The sequence below is a fragment of the Xenopus tropicalis genome, chromosome 2, assembly GCF_000004195.4.
Source record: "Xenopus tropicalis strain Nigerian chromosome 2, UCB_Xtro_10.0, whole genome shotgun sequence".
NCBI classification, from domain to species: Eukaryota; Metazoa; Chordata; class Amphibia; order Anura; family Pipidae; genus Xenopus; species Xenopus tropicalis.
The window spans coordinates 22,240,545-22,258,614 of NC_030678.2; the positions used below are offsets into that span (position 1 = coordinate 22,240,545).

General features: G+C 38.8%; 1 protein-coding gene across 2 annotated transcripts in view; it reads right to left on the minus strand.

The window, feature by feature from the left end:
• Positions 1-17,076, minus strand: part of epha3 (EPH receptor A3) — a 211,827-nt gene extending 194,751 nt beyond the window's left edge. For both annotated transcript variants that reach the window (XM_031896587.1, XM_002931773.5), the window contains exon 1: positions 16,876-17,076. In XM_031896587.1, coding sequence (XP_031752447.1) covers positions 16,876-16,963 — 88 coding nt within the window. In that variant the 5' untranslated portion in view covers positions 16,964-17,076. The remainder of the gene's footprint in view (positions 1-16,875) is intronic.
• Positions 17,077-18,070: the final 994 nt, after the last annotated feature.

Sequence of the window (18,070 nt, forward strand, 5' to 3'; positions counted from 1 at the left end):
CTACATTTCTACAATACAGAGCATGTATATGCACCATTTCTGTTTCCTCACAATAATACGAAGGGGTAGGGGCTTAAACTGTGTATGAAGTTTATATATATCATTTGCTTTAGTGTCAAAAATACAAAACAGAAATTAACAGTGGGAGGAAATGATACGAAACAAAAAATAAGGTTGGAAGTAAGATGGAACTAAAATACGGAGCTAATTGTGGGTTGTTACATGTGAAAATAGACACTCATTGTGCACTAATTAGTAAAAAAAAACTATAATCCACATAAATTAACAAGAGGCTATTTTAATGCAAAATTAAGTCTAAAAATTTGGAGCTGAGTAAACTGATGAAGTTTTTTGGATGAATCGCTGATACATCTGCCGGTCGGGAAATTATTTATTTTATCTATTTACTTGCACGACGTGTTTCTGCAGCACTTTACAGAGATTATTCATCGGACTGCCCCAGAGGAGCTACAATCTAAGGTCCCTATCACATTCACACTATTGTCTCAGTCAGAAGCCTGTTTACCTGCCTGTATGTTTTTGGAGCATAGGAGGAAACCCACACAGATATAACAAACTGGTTACAGACAGTGCCCTGACCGGGATTGAACTGAGGACTCCAGGGCTACTCGCTGAGCCACCATGCTGCCTATATTCCCTGCTGCCGTTCTCTATTTGCACAATGGCTCCTGCAAAAGGTCTTTATGTTCAAGTCACCACATCTAGAACCCATTGAGTGGGTAATTGGGAAGTGCTAATCAATTCCATGTGCAGACAGTTCACTCATGGGATCACGTTTGCTCAGGTGAATTATGCACATTGCACATTTCAGAATTGTTTCTCACTTCCTTTAACAGAAAATGTGGCACAACATATTTCCACTACAGCACAAAGCGTTTGGGGTTCCTCCTCCTCCTCCCTCTCTGTCCCTCGCATGGAGCCATGCACATATGCACACTATCTGCCTTGTTTAAATAGAAGTGTGAAGCAGATCTGCTGTTATCACCTTTTTTTTTTACTTCTGTCAATAGACTCGAACAAGACAAAACAGACAGATCTGTTTAACACCTACAGAAAAGTCCTGTCTATCTATTTCACTGAGCTGTAAACAAGATTGGGGCTGAAGGAGCCCAGAAGCCATTGTGCATTGCAGAACACTTTAGTAATGGGAAAAAGACTCAAAGTCGCATATTGCCAAGCTGTGATTACTGAGTCAGGCAAACAAGGGTGTGACTTCCATTCCGATGTGTCTGTGCCCACCTGACGTAGATCCCGCTGACACCTTTTCCTCCACAGTTTATGAATATTTGGCTTTTTTGGAAATCATACATCACTTCTGAATATTTTTGCCACATTATACACAGAGAGAACCGGAATTAAAAATAGAAGGAAATTATTTATTATTGGTTTTAATTAGGGATGCACCGAATCCTGGTCGAATCAGGATTTTTAACCCCTTCCAATCCCAATTAACACGTTAATTAGGATTCTGATTCAGTTCGGAATTCGGCCGAATCCTTCAGTGCGGGTTCGGGGGTTTGGCGGGTTTGGTGCATCCTTAGTTTTAATTAGTGATGGACCATTCATTCATTCATTAAACCACGATTACGTTTTTTTGAGAAAAAATTTGTAGTTATGAGTTTTAGAGCAAAAAAAAAGCTGATTTGCGGTTTCAATTTGAATTCAACTACAGGTATAGGACCCTTTATCCAGAATGCTCGGGACCAAGGGTATTCTGGATAAGAATCTTTCCGTAACTTGGATCTCCATACCTTAAGTCTACTAAAAAAATCAATAAACCGTTATTTAAACCCAATAGGGCTGTTCTGCCCCCAATAAGGGGTAATTATATCTTAGTTGGGATCAAGTACAGGTACTGTTTTATTATTACAGAGAAAAGGGAATCATTTAACCATTAAATAAACCCAATAGGGCTGTTCTGCCCCAATAAGGGGTAATTATATCTTAGTTGGGATCAAGTACAGGTACTGTTTTATTATTACAGAGAAAAGGGAATCATTTAACCATTAAATAAACCCAATAGGGCTGTTCTGCCCCAATAAGGGGTAATTATATCTTAGTTGGGATCAAGTACAGGTACTGTTTTATTATTACAGAGAAAAGGGAATCATTTAACCATTAAATAAACCCAATAGGGCTGTTCTGCCCCAATAAGGAGTAATTATATCTTAGTTGGGATCAAGTACAGGTACTGTTTTATTATTACAGAGAAAAGGGAATCATTTAACCATTAAATAAACCCAATAGGGCTGTTCTGCCCCCAATAAGGGGTAATTATATCTTAGTTGGGATCAAGTACAGGTACTGTTTTATTATTACAGAGAAAAGGGAATCATTTAACCATTAAATAAACCCAATAGGGCTGTTCTGCCCCAATAAGGGGTAATTATATCTTAGTTGGGATCAAGTACAGGTACTGTTTTATTATTACAGAGAAAAGGGAATCATTTAACCATTAAATAAACCCAATAGGGCTGTTCTGCCCCAATAAGGGGTAATTATATCTTAGTTGGGATCAAGTACAGGTACTGTTTTATTATTAAAGAGAAAAGGGAATCATTTAACCATTAAATAAACCCAATAGGGCTGTTCTTCCCCCAATAAGGGGTAATTATATCTTAGTTGGGATCAAGTACAGGTACTGTTTTATTATTACAGAGAAAAGGGAATCATTTAACCATTAAATAAACCCAATAGGGCTGTTCTGCCCCCAATAAGGGGTAATTATATCTTAGTTGGGATCAAGTACAGGTACTGTTTTATTATTACAGAGAAAAAGGAAATAATTTTTAAAAATGTGAATTATTTGATTAAAATGGAGTCTATGGGAGATGGCCTTTCCGTTATTCGGAACTTTCTGGATAATGGGTTTCCAGATAAGGGGTCAGATACCTATACATTTATTTTTATTCATCTTAGAAATACATCAGTAACTACATGCACACTCTGACCATACAGTTCAAACAAACCCTTTCTCACACTCGCACACATGACAGATTTGATTGAATCTCATTTAGAACAATAAACATAGAATTCAGATTAAAATGCCCCGTCAGGTTAAACTTGAGCATCAGCATTTCTATTTCTTACATGTTTTCATGACCTTTTGGCACAAATTTGGTTGATATAAGTGAATACAAATTTCAGATTTGTTTTATAAACATTTATGACAGCATCTTATTATCTTTTATGATTTCGATATTTTAGGATTATATTTTACTTTCCCCTTCCAGTGTTAAAACTTAATCAAAATCTCCGTTCCAGTCGACTGTTTAAACAAACCATTTTCCCCCTTATTCATATATCTGTTAAGGCTGTTTTTCATTTAATTATTTCTGGCTATTGTCCTATTTAAATATTCCTTTTTTTTTGTAGGCAAAAATTCTATTTGACTTGATTATTATAATATTTGTTATGGCCTTAGAAAAACACATAAAATAGACTTATGGTTTGCAAATAAAAACTACCGGTTGTACTTTTTAAGGCCAATATTTTTCTTAATTTAAGAAAGTCAATAAACTTTTGGATTGAGGAGAACGACTTGGAACACAAAGCATAGAAACGTTAGGAAACATTCAGGCATCTTCAAAATGTTTTCTTCAAATGGTTTCGTTAATAAAAATGTATCTAAAGGGACGTGATCTTCATAATTATAATACAAGAATTTAATATAATAACTGTCAAGTAAACGTTTTATTAAGTAAAGAATCTCTAGGGGAAAAAATATTTCCTTGGCCTTTGAAAAAGCTAAAAAGCCACTTGTCATTACATGGAGAAATGTGTTTGCTGGTCCTTCCTTTGTTGGAAACCCTCACACAAACAGCACTTGTTGTGCTATATACACAAGTATCTTTGTTTCTGCTCTTGTATTTAAAAACTTGTTTTTACGCCATGTAGTATTAAAAAATCCTACTCCATTTAATAAGCAGGAGGATTGAGATAAGAAAGTCAAACCAATAAAGATAAACATAAATCAAGGTGTTTTATATCTCATTGTATAAGGGAATCAGAAGGTAACACATCCATCAGACATGAGGCAGTTATCTTGACCAAAAAGGAACTATGTAAATGGTGAGGCTAAAAATCAAGAACAGAACCAAATGAAGTTGGTGTAAAAACCCGCTATGCCTGCTCTGTCCCGCAACTGTCAGTCTTGAGTCTATGCCTGCTCTGTCCCATTTCTGTCTGTCCTGCGGGACAGAGCAGGCATAGAGTCAGGACAGATAGGAGCGGGACAGAGCAGGCATAGAGTCAAGACAGACAGGAGTGGGACAGAGCAGGCATAGAGTCAGGACAGATAGGAGCGGGACAGAGCAGGCATAGAGTCAAGACAGTCAGGAGTGGGACAGAGCAGGCATAGAGTCAGGACAGATAGGAGCGGGACAGTGCAGGCATAGAGTCAGGACAGACAGGAGTGGGATAGAGTAGGCATAGAGTCAGGACAGGCAGTAGTGGGATGAAGTGGGCATGGAGACAGGACAGGCAGGAGCAGGAAGGAGCTGATGTAGAGAAAGGACTGGCAGTAGCGGGAAGAAGTGGGCATGGAGACAGGATGGAGCAGGTGTAGAGACAGTTTGGGCAGAAGTAGGATGGAACTGACATAAAGCCAGGACAGGCAGAAGTGGGATGGAGCAGGTGTAGATAATGGACAAGAAAAAGCAGGATGGAGGGGGCAAGACGGGACAGGACTGGCAAGACAGAATTGAGCAGGTGTAGCGACAACATGGGAAAAAGCAGAATGGAACCTGCATAGAGCTAGGACAGGCAGGAGTGGGCTGGATAAGGTGTAGAAACAGGACAGGAAAAAGTGAAATGGAGCAGGCATAGAGACAGGACAGGCTGGAGCAGAATGGAGTGGGTGTAGAGTTTGGACCAGACAGAACAAGGAAGGAAATAAGGTAGAACAAGGGTCTAAATAGATTGTAAGCTCTTTTGGGCAGGGCCCTCTTCACCTCTTGCATCGGTTATTGATTGCTTTATATGTTACTCTGTATGTCCAATGTATGAAACCCACCTATTGTACAGCGCTGCGGAATATGTTGGCGATTTATAAATAAATGTTAATAATAATAATAAACAGATCACAGGCAGCTCTGATTGGCTGAACCTACATGACCAATAAGGCTACTGGGATGTGATGGCAAAACCAGGTGAAAAGATCAGAATCACCAGGAACCTGTTGGCTGCTTCCCTGGCCCAGTAGTCAGAACAGAGCCGCCAGTAACAGAGAGGTTCCCAGCAGAGCCTTACTGATTGGAAGGAAACTAGATATGCGCTGTAATAAACATCTTTAGTCTATATGAAAAGTGAATTATAAAACATGTTCAGATGACAGTTCTGCTCTAAGATTGATGTTTTGCTTTGTTTCTGATCTTCTGCCATCCCTGTTCTGAGCGTAATATAATTATTCTGCTCCAGTGACACATTCAAACTGGATTCCGGGTTTGTTCCATGACAGTTACAGTTTATAAATAAAGAGAAGTGGGTTTCTGTACAAGCGCAGCCCTCCCCTACATACAAACACGGCTATTATTCTGAGGTCTGTTCCAACACAGTAAACCGGCCCAAGTACACAGGGATTTGGCGTATGCACATATTTACTATGTGACACAGTACGAGCCAGAGATAATTTGTTACCTTGTCACTGGCAGATCCTCCCATTTTCTATAGGGGAGTCCGGAGACACAATGGCGCAGTCAATCGTTTTATTTACTTCACTATTAAAAGTGCCAATTCTAATGAATCCTTAGAGAGCGGAATATTGTATTAGATATAAATTTCCTTTTCATTAACATTTCTTTCTTAAGGAAAATATAAAAGGCAACAAATCATTTTTATAATCTTAACTTGCAGATGTCAGAGGTTTGCCTTAGTTTATAACCGTGCTTAGTACACAGATATGCCTATACCGGCCTAGTTTTATGGTACAAGTATGGGATCTGTTATCCAGAATGCCCGGGACCTGGGGTTTTCTGGATAAGGGATCTTTCTGTAATTTGGATCTCCATAACTTGTCTACTAAAAATCTACTAGGGGTACCCTAGCAACCAGTTGGTGGTTTGAATGAGAGACTGGAATAGCAATAGAAGAGGTCTGTATAGAAAGATAAAGTATAAAAAGTAAAAAGCCTCACGGAGCAATGGTTTTTTGGCTGCTGGGGTCAGTGACCCCTATTTGAAAGCCGGAAAGAATCAGAAGGAGATGGAAAATAATTTTAAAACTATATAAAGTGTAAAATGAAGGCCATTGCAAAAGAATGGGCCATTATATAGATTGTATATTAGATGGACTCCTATTGGGCATTAGCAATGGGAACACACACACACATCCTGTATTTAGTTTTCTGGAATCTTCCATACTAAATAGCATTATAGAAAGATAGAATATTTTTTTAGAATTCAATAAACAATACAGCGGACACTGCACACTTATCCTCATGACGCCATGAACATATTGACGTAAACATCACCGATCACAGTTTCTACAAACAACATTAAATCCGATAAGAGCAGCCACGGGCTCAAATAAATCAACAAATGAAACTTACAGTAACAATGTGGGGAGTGCGCTCTGTATTATGGGTAACAAAAGCCATTTCAGCCTTGAAATTACATAAAAAAAACACCTTTAAAACATTTTGCTTAATTTCTATTGCTGCCCCATCATTCTCAGCAGGGAATATTGCTCTGGGCATGATTCCCCCATTCGCTATACCCAGGGGCATAACTATAAAGGCAAGTAGATTCTACGATTGCAGGGGGGGGTTCAAGAGTGTAGGGGGGCCCAGCCAGACCCTAATTAATGAGGAATTTTTATATATCTTGGTAGTTTAGAGTAACTTACCAATATTTTAGGGCCCTAAACTGAATTTGCTGTGGGGCCCAGCAACGTCCAGACAAGCAACCTTCCACCTATTTGCTTACAGTTTATCACTTTGTCACTTACAAATGGCCCCCTAAACCCATGCAGAGAATTTATTTTTCTGTGCCTTAAGTCTAAATGCCAGTTTCAACTTTAATAAACCCATTAGCACCGGTTGGAACTTTTTTAACTGGAGCAACTTTATAATATTTTGGTCTCCAGGATTCCCCACTGGAGTTTCTCCCTGATGAATAACAGAAGACGGCGAAAACGGCAAACAGCCCCCAGGTTTAGGAAGTAAGGATTCCATTCTAGCAGAGCAATCAGCGATCACCCACAGCTTGTTTGCTGTTTAACTTGTAACAGCTCAGCAGTGACCCTCGCAGGCAGCACCAAACAGGAATACTCCCTTACTGCACCGGCGCGTCCCCAGGCAATTGGAAAACCAGGTCAATCAGATAAAAATAGTTTGGTTTTGTTCAGATTGATATGATGACAGAACATGCTGCTATCTTGAGTGAGAAATGTTTTTTTTTTTTAGATCAGATGTTGATATGATAAAACTGCTAATAGGAACCCTGCTTTCTTCTACTGCTATAATGAGCAATATTAGAAGGTTAGCGTCCTAAGGTGCCATATTATAATCAAGTCCAACCTTGTATGGGAATGCCTTAAGGGCAGCACTAAAAACAGATTTACTTGGGAAGTGGTCATTTAATAAAAATGCATTTATCCCATTGTACTTGTATATATTGTACTCTAAACTATATTCAACTGGGGGCAAAGATCTCAATGCATGTGATCCTGAAAAAAGCCTATTTACTGTCTATCCGTGTGGAGCAGATCTCACTTACAAAAGGCCACAATAATCTAATCCTTCAGAGATCAGGTCACAATTACTGACCCAGCAACACAGGCAATAGCTCTCCCCCTACTCTGCAGAAAAACAGGAGCTTTGTGTGAAGGTTTATAGTTAATGTCAATTAAAATGCACATTGGGTCTAGTGATGGCTCCAGGCAATGGTAACGGCACCTCCATAATAAATACACGTTGGCTCCCAGGATAAGACCCACGGCACAGGGCACAGTTAAATAATAACACACCGTGTATTTTCTGCATGGAAACCAGAAAGTGATATCATGGCTATACAGTAAATACACAATATTCCTACTGTGGGAACAGGTTTCACTTTAAAGTGCCATTATTATCACTATTCTGCCTCATAAGTAGAATATATAAAAAGTGCAGGAATAGGGCATTTTGGGTTGCTCCACCATTGAACACAATAGGGCTCATTTATGAAGTACAGCATGCAAAGTGTAATTTCAGACACATCTCATTATGGGTTTTTTTTCTACCCACAATGCAGTGTTCCCCCAGGAACGTATGAATGTGCATTTACATTCATACGTCAGAATATTTAGACTGGGAATTGTGTCACTTTCCGTTAAATAGGCATCAGTGTTTGATTCTCTTGGCGCAAGTCTGTTGCTTCTATTATTACGACCCACTATGGAAACTGTGGAATTATCACCATGTTTAGTGGGGTGGTAGCTCCACTTGTACACGATTAAACAGAAGAAGCAGGACAGATGCAATGGCCCTTGGTGCAACTATACAGAAGTGCAAGCAGCATGATTGGATGCAAATACGTTTAACGATTAGCATCAATATGTGCAACAGTTGCATCCATTTTGGCATGACCATACGCAGCTCTGCTTATAAATTGCCCCTCAGGATTTTTTAGGCACAGTGGGTGACCCCATGGGCCTTGCCAACCCAACCCAGTTCCCTGTGGGGCCCAGTAACTCCTATTTACACTAATACAATCACAACATGTCATTCCTAAAGACAATAATAAGATGTTTTATATAAATTTAAAAATGTATGCATGATAATACCCAGGGGAACAATATGAATGTAAATTGTCCATTCCTTTCAGTTCTATTCTGGATGGTATCTCCCATTCTGTTGGACTGAGCTGGTATATTTAGTTTACAACTTGCTAACGGACTGATTCATTCCATAGATGAGACATTAATATTGACACCAGCATTTTACGCAGCATTGTGCAAAATATCAGCAAAGGCTAAACAAACTATCAATGATGCAACCAATCAAAATAAAGACCAGGAGGTCCTATTGCGGAGAACTCCATCCAGGGTACTAGGTATATACGCAGGTTATAGTCTGTTCCTGGCATTTTGTCCCCCTTTCATAGCATTGTAAGCAAACAGACATCTGCGAGGCATTATTACTGGTACTAGTGTAACACAGTGTCTTTTTAGCCTCCATAATTGCTTGTTATGACAGTACAGCTGTATATAAAATACTGATGCCAGTTTTACCAAGTCTAAGAACATTAGTTGCTGCTTTGCAAAGTCTTATTACAAAATGCCACTGTACATAAACCGTTTATAAGTGGGGGTTTTCCTAAACAAAGAGGACACATTTGGCTATAAAAGTATATACTTTATTTGTATTGTATTTATATATTATTATTATTACTACTTTAATTATTTATAAACATTTCATGCATAAATGGGAACGGACTTACTATGTTATTCCCAGTGCATTCCTTCTCTTTGTATTTGCATTATAAATATATCTATGCACTGTATGTGACTGGGAGCTGACATACATGTAGCATCTGTAGAGGCGCTCTCACGGCATTCACCAACAGATAAACACAACTGGGGGGATATAGAATATTTCATGCACATACGGAGTAACTACTTTACTTGCCTATTCAGAGGAACGTTCATTGTAGTTACGGCCGCACTGTGCGTTATTATTCTTTGCAGAGCAATTTCTAAAGTAGCAGAGAATTTTTCGCAGATTTACAGCAGAGCCTTCAGACCCTTTATGCAACAGCAAATTTCTTGTACACACCCTTTTCTTTTTGACTAGTAGATAACACTATTTGGGTGGCTTATATGCCTCAGTTGAGGGAATCATTATCTTTATTCATATAAAGAGCATGCTTAGATATACTGTATGCAGCAGTATTCAGTTCTAGGTGCTGTGAGGAAAGGAGAATTAGGGGTGTAAACTCCATGTTAATTAAAAAAGTACTTGCTTCCAGGGTGTAGCAGTCCCAACCACTGCCCCGTTCATGAATACAGCTCTGCTGATTGCAGACAAAACTGTATTCATTTATTTTGAAGCACAAATACCTTCTTCTACCCGTGGGGAAGGGCACCAAGTGCAAAATAATATGTTGGAAAGTGCATGTTTTTATACTTTACATATTGCCCTGTATATAGTAAATGACCCTTATGACTTCCCAAATTCCCTTACATGCCTCTCTAAGAACCTCATTTATTTATTGCAGTAAATTTTACCAAATCATTCCAGCACAGAAAAAGCTGTTCTGATTTCTAATTCCTAAGGTGGCCATAGGTGGCCATACATGGGCAGATTTAAGCTTCCGATTTGGCCATTTAGACCCATTTGCCAGCTTATGTGGCCATGAATGGGGCCCTCTAATGGGTCTACCTGACTGATATCTAGCCCCATTGACGTCGTTGTAATTTGATCATTGAATCCTAGGGCCAAACAATCAAATTAGCCCGATGTCGCTCACCTTAGGGTGGGAATTTTGGGAATTTTGCTAGTTTGGCAACTTCTCCAGATGAGCAAACCTTATGGTGTATTCCCACCTTTAGGATTTGGATTGGTCATAGTGTACAGTACTATGTAAGCTGAGCACTATTACTATCTGCCCAAGTGACAACGCTATTAGCTCTAACAACTGATTCCATTGGTTAAAAACCTTCCTAACTGTCAGAAAGGTTTTAATAAATAGGGAAAACCTTAGGTTCTATTAGGTTTCCTCTGTTCAATATTTAATAAATCAGCCCCTAAGAATCCATTGAAGTGGGTTATTTCAGCTCTTCCTTGTACAAAGGAAAATTTGTTAAAAAATGGTGTTGATACTTTCTTTTCTGGCAATATTTTTATCAACACGTCAGATGTTTAACTTTTCCCAGCAAGGGCTTTTCTGAAACACTTTATACACTTGGACTGGGCCACTTTTATTAGTAATAACAAAGAAATAAATGACGCTATATTACTCTTTTCCAGTTTCCTTGTACTTGTAATACGAATGAATGGCAATTCATTTATTTTGCATTTTTCCCTTTCCCCGGGACAAAAACGTCCGCCACCCACGCATTTCTTTCCTGCATGGGCAAAAATACAAGAGAATACTTAGAGAATTCTTTAATGTAAGGCTAATATGGCAGCTGGCATGGGTTACTCAAATTGTATCTGATTCCTTCGTTTTGGTAGTGTTATTATTATTAACATTTATTTATAAAGCACCAACATATCCCGCAGCGCTGTACAATAAGTGGGTTACATACATTGGACATACAGAGTAACATATAAAGCAACCAATAACCGATACAAGAGGTGAAGAGAGCCCTGCCCAAAAGAGCTTACAATCTACAAAGTTAATATGAATCCTTCCAACTGTTGCTGAACTACAATTCTACGCAACCCTTCTATTGGAATAGACACTGTGTTCTCATTTAAATAGTAAAAATATGTTCATACTTCTGCCTACAAATAACAATTACAACTACAGAGGCGTTAGAGAGAATTGTTGGTATGTGGGTCAAACAAAAAAAGAGAATAAAGTAGTGGCATTCTGGATACAATCTGGGCCGAATTATTCAAGAAATATTTATGTGCCCCAGGATTTACACATCCTAATTTAGGAAAGTCAGTAACTTTCAGACATGGCTGTCCTCTATCTGTTATTGGTGGGACAAGGCATCTGCTATATATAGGCTATAAAAGATAGCATTGCTCCACAAAAGGAATTGAGGTGCCATTAGCGTGTAAGTGATATCTTCTGTAAGCAACCCAGGATTTCTGCGGATACACCAAAGTTGACAGTGGGCGAAATGATCGTAATCAAACGATCTCCTTTATATGTGATGTTAGCTGAAATAGATGGGTCTCAGTTTTCTCCCCCTCCTCTTCATTGTCTCCTTTGTTCAGTAATCCCATTTACTAATTGCATTTCTAAGATGCAGTATTAATATATCTGCCGCCGGGCCAATTCCCCATAGCCATACTGAGCAACTCATTTATTCTTTCCCTTTTCTTTTTTCTTTTTTTTTTTTTTGTTCCTTCAAAAAAATTTCTCTCCACTTTCAAAACAATATCTATCGTTATCTTCTCTCTTCTTCTCCAGAGTGTTTATTCAAATGGAAGCCTACATCCTTCATCGTGTGCTTTTAGCCCAGAAGATTTAGCAGTTTAATCTATAGATAATTATCTCCTACGTCCCTGCTCTGTTTTTCCCGGGAGGGAAAACTTTACATCTTTCCCATCTCTGGTCATCCCTTTTGCTTCCTTCTGATTTATTAGGTATTCAAATATATATTTATTACATATTCTATACAAGCAAGTAATAATATAAGCCGGGGTCAGCACAGAGTCACATGGGAAGCAAACTCTTGCCTTGGGGGATGTAGGTTCTACAATAACCCTCAAAAACAAGAAAATTTCCTTTTTGTAAAGACATTTATATTTGCTTTCCAAGACTGAGAAAGCCTCCGTCTCACATGTAGACAAGTGAGGAATTTCCAGCAAAAAAATGAAAAAAACTGCAACCCCTGGCATATAGGTGACCTATACAAAGTGCCTAATCAACAAAGAATAACTTAAACTCCTTGTGTGAAGTTCAGTTATAAAAACAGATGTTACCGTGACTTTCACTCTGAATATTAAATATAACAGATGACATCGATAATAGAGACCTCCCTCTTTCACGCGGCGTTTGATCGCTGCTAATTTTATCTAATTGCTGCGCCCATTTATTAATTTGGTTTCTCATTTCTGTATTTTTGTCACCAAACAATTGTATAAACAACTAATATTTATAACAAATTCACTTTAAAAAAAAATGCATAACTTTTTAAACTAAACTCCAACATAAATATTTTCTGCTGGATTCCTTCATTTAAAAACCAAATATTATTGAAGCAATCCAGGCTGTCAGTAACAGCTTAAATAAATTTGCTAATAATCCTGTAAATGACCCGAGTCAGAAGTTAACTGTTACAGGTTAGGAAGCAGGGGAATTAAGCTCATGCCCTTAAGCTTAGCATAAAGCTTAAAAAAAAAAGCTAAACCTATTACTATGGGGTATAAACAAACATGGAAGAACTGGCGCTTTATACACAGCAATGGCCAAGTATACAACTTTCAGCACAGATTTCATTTCCAATAACAACGCTGCTTTTCTTCCGTTAGTAAAAATAATACGACTATCAGTAACAGTGTTAAATATTCCACCTCTGAAACTGATATAACGTTTTAGGGTAAATTAATAACTAATTAATATCATGATCATAAATGACCACAAAATAGTAGTTTGGTGCTGCTGAGTTTAATGGTGGGACGATAACGTACTAGAATTGTTTTTTTCCTTCTGAACAAAGGACAATATATTATTGCTTGGCCTAAAAAAAGAAACTTTTGTGTGTATTTACTTTCTCATTGTTAATTCTATCTATAAATAGGCCAGTTTTAGTGCAGCAGATAAACAATGAGTTTAGGAAGTGTCTTTACATCCTCGGAATATTTGTGTACACCTTTATTATAAACTTATTTCGTTGGAATGGGACAACGGGTGCCTGGATAATGTTTGGGAAACCGGAGGTTAAAGTGTTAACTAAAAAGAAACAACAACGACACCAAGGTGAACACTGCAGCTCCATTGTGAGTAAAGGCACAGATTCACAGCAAGCAATCCAACAAATAGAATTAACGTGTCTATTTAATCCCTAACCGAGTGGCTTTCAGATGACAGCCCAGGGGTAGCAAATAGGGTGTCACTTATTCGTAAGGCTTGAAAACTGCGCTGAAGTCCATCTGTTCTGACAGCAATGGCAATTTATTAGCACCAGGCATTGCCTGCAGTCATGTCAGAACATACCATTCAATTTCCATTTAGTTATAAATTCAGCGTAAATGGAATAGGCACGATTGTGCTCAGGCTGCTCTGCTCGCCTGGGAAAGGTAGAATGAGGGGGGGGGGAGCGGAAATGGGAGGTCGATCAGATCTATTGGCATTAATGATGTGAGATAATAAAGAGGCAATCTTTCTACGACATTGTAACATTTGTACAGGAGTGATAAAAGCTTAAACCAGAAACACAGCAATATTATTGGAGATCTAATGTCCAAAATAAGTTCAAAAACAAATTGGCTTGGTCAGCAATATTTTTCCTTTCTACACCCATGCGTAGAAATAATGACTTGCTCTACCAAAGGAGAATTCTAGGAACAGACGACTGAAACAGATTCATGTCAACAAAGGTAGAAAGGACCATTAATTAACTGTAACTGAAGTAGCACCCTATAAACCACACAATGCCCACCCAAACAGTTTCAGCTACAGTAAGAACACTAGGGCAGTTCAGCAGCTGATAGCAAGATAGGAGCCAAGGTTTCGAGTTGATACAGGGGCAAGAAGTTCAGTATATATATATATATATATATACATTGATCATATTGTGTATGAGGGGAAAGGTTATATGAGCCTTAGATTCTAAGCTCCATTGGTTCAGGGAATGAAGTAAATGACAAACAAGCTCTGTAAAGCACTATGTAACATGTTATTACACATGTTAGTGTCATATTTAATTGTCATCATTAAAATAATTATAGCACAAATGTATGATATAGCACCAAAGAAGCATAAAACGTACTTATTGTGGTAAGGAGACACCATTACCAAGATTTCAAATGGGGAAGAAAATAGTTTCCCTTGAACACAAACACATTAGATATGGGAAAGCAGGATAGGGATGTGTTTATCCCATTACTACTAGGACACCATATTAAATGCTTATATTATACGCAAGTGTGTTAGGATTAAGTTTGTGTTGTTACACACATACTGGCCCAAACACACACACAAACACATAGGGGCAGAGTAATCAAAACATTAGTTTAGAGCTTTATACATAAAAACTCACCCATGTTCTATGTATCCCTATGGGGTTTTAAGAATTGTATTTATCAAATGGTGAGTTTTCGCGTTCATCCATTGATAAATACACTTCTAAAAATCCTATAGGAATGAATGGATCATGGGAGGGTTTTAATGTATTGAGCTCTGAACTCACATTTTGCTAAATCTGCCCCATGGGTTCATGTGTATACTCACAAGCGCACACACACCCAGGGCAGGGCCATAAGTAGAAGGGGCAATACAAGGAGATAAGAAATATTAAAACAAGGTATGTCTAACATGTATCCTTATAGCCCCCCATCTGCTTGCGGTACACTGTTTGGATATCAGGGCTATGTGTATTAAAATACCGAATAATTATTATGCAATATATTACTAATATTAATTAATGTATTACTATTAATGTACTATATGGGCATTACCTAAGGTCATTTTGTGTCCAAGCTGCCTCTTCTAAAGTTTAGGGCCCACAGCAAATACCCTTTGTGCCTGAAATGTTTCAGAATTCATGTATATAATACACACACATACTAATAAGCACAAACCTTACACCCATACACATTGCACAGGGCAGCTTATTATTACTTGCACACCAGAATATGTATGTGAGGCACTTTTTGTGCATTATTCCCATTATATTCCAAAGGCCCCGCTGGCAGCCCTCTGCGATTCACCTCCTTCCACTTTGCTCTTTCTCTTGATTGTAATTTCACATAATTACCTATTATTGTATTATTAATTGATTGTTTTACTGTACAGCATGAATATATACACAAGTAGTGCCGTATAAATAAAAAAGACACATTAGCAGAGAGGGGTCACTCCAGTCTCTACTCTATGGAGCAGCCGCTACACACACAGTGGGAAGCAATTTTAACCTGCAAAGTTCCATTAACATTCCAAGAGGAAGAAAGCGAGGAACAGACCCTGTCATTCTTTAGTTAAAGGTGAAATGTCTGTTTGGGATTTCCTACAGGATAATGTCGGCTTGGTCTATTCATCTGGAACATTCATGGGGGGAAAAAAGTACATTATAGCTTACTACCAAATACATGACTTGGAACGATGAAGTTACTTCTCTCAGCAGCCAATATTGCTACCTACAGTACCGCGGAAATGTACAATACACAAAGGGCTCGGGGCTTAATTACTACAGATTTATCCCATCCGCGGGGCTCACTTTAAAAGTTCCCCTGCTGCAGTTAAAGACACACACGCAGTAAATTCTGCAGCGTAAGGTAGTTCTGTGCCGGCTGCGTGACGGCACCCTTTATATGATGTATACCATAACCCGCAATTGCGTTTATAGGCTTCACTTGGAAATGAGCTACAAGCACCCTGCTACGGTTCCACAGACAACTGAATCTAGTTTTAAATAGCAATATCTTTCAGAAAAACATGAAGAGAATTCGCTTTAAAATATATAAACATATTTCATAAAGAATTCGCATTCTGTGATATTAGATCATAGCGTAAGTGCTTTTTAACAAAAGCCGCCCCATTAGGTACCGGAATTACGTGCCAATATTTTTCAGTTTCTGCAAAAAACAAAAAAAGTCTAATCCGGATCATTTCAAACTTCTAAACCCTCTGTTTATTTTCTATGGCTACGGCTGGAAATCCCATTTAAAAATCCCACGCGGAGATCAACCGTATATTCCATAGTATCACCCAATGCCCCCAGCGGCACTGACGTGGCCCAACTGTGGGTGCCCAGGAACAGGCTAGGGTGCAAGGTGTACAGCATAGCAAACAAGAATTGCCTTCTGTTTCATTGTAAATAAGCAGGCAGAAATGTATCAAAAGCCTTTCATTGAATCCGCTCAATAAGTTACAGGCAGAAACAGCGCACAATGCCGGGAAGGCAGCTGGGAAGTAGGTTTTATAGAAAGAATGAAAAGCTTCCTATCAATTATTAAAGGGCAGAGCGTATCACAGAGCGGACTCGCTTTCTGCAAAGTGAGATGAAATCAGGAATTTTTTTTCTTATTTTTACCTTCATTAGCAGGATGAGAAATCAGTTCCCCTGAGCAGCTGAGTGAGATGGAGCAAAGGAGGAGGATGGAGCAGAGCTGACAATCCATGCTGGGAGTTGGAGTGCAGAAGGAAGGAGCATATCTCCACTAAGCATGCCACTGATGTGACTGCAGCTCTGATTGCTGAAGAAGTTACCATGCTCGCCCAGCAGCCTGATGTCAAGTTTGACACTGGAGACAAGGAGGAGTCTGCTGCTCGCCTGCTGCTCCACTTCCCTGGGTCACCGCTGGGTCCTAGAGAGAGCCGACTAGCAAGCAGGACACCTAGGGGTGCCAACATGTCAGGCCGCTGCCCGGGAGATGAAAGGGAATCAAATGGAATTAAAGTCATAACTCTGTATATGTGTATTAGAACAAATGTTGAGCAGAATGACATAAACTGTGTAACAACGACTACAGAAAATAGACGTAAAATTGTAATTTTACACGTCTACTGGAATGTAATTGCATGCACTTGATACCACGAAATAAAAGTTGAATAAATAAAAAAAGAAAGGGAATCAAATGGTTTAACCTGCTCAGGGTGTTGGGGGGAGAGGAGGAAATGAAGTGCAGATGCCATAGGGCAAGCACAGCTTGAAGTGATTTCCCCGGGGGCAAACTCACAGCCATACATTGCCTCTCTCTGGCTTTATAGTTTCATGGGCAGGTCAGTGAGGGGCAGGAGAGTAAATACGTTTGTAACAACACGCAGCGTCCCATTGATACTGAGTCCGTATTAGTATTTGTTCAATTGCTGGAAGTAATAATAATAATACAAATGAATAATAATAATAATAATAATAACTCTCAAAGCTGAAGGAAGGGAATAGCGGTGCCCGGCAGCTGTTGTTATTGCTGAATGAAATCACATGGACAACAGCAAATGAATGGGGTGGAATGTATAGTAGCTCACACTGAAAATCACAAAATAGAAAATATATGAATAGAGTTTCCAGTGCAAAAAGTTTCATCTACTTATTATGAGATATTAAAACTTTTATATGACTTAACCCTGTTCCTGCCCGCTCATGTAGACTTTACCTCAGCTGCAAGGAAGGTACAAAGCTGCCAGCAACGTAGAAGCTCAGTTTGATTGGGGCACAAGAGACATTGATGCAATGCAAATAATACCAATAAGTTCTTTATAGCATTGTTCAGCAAGTGAAGTCGGCA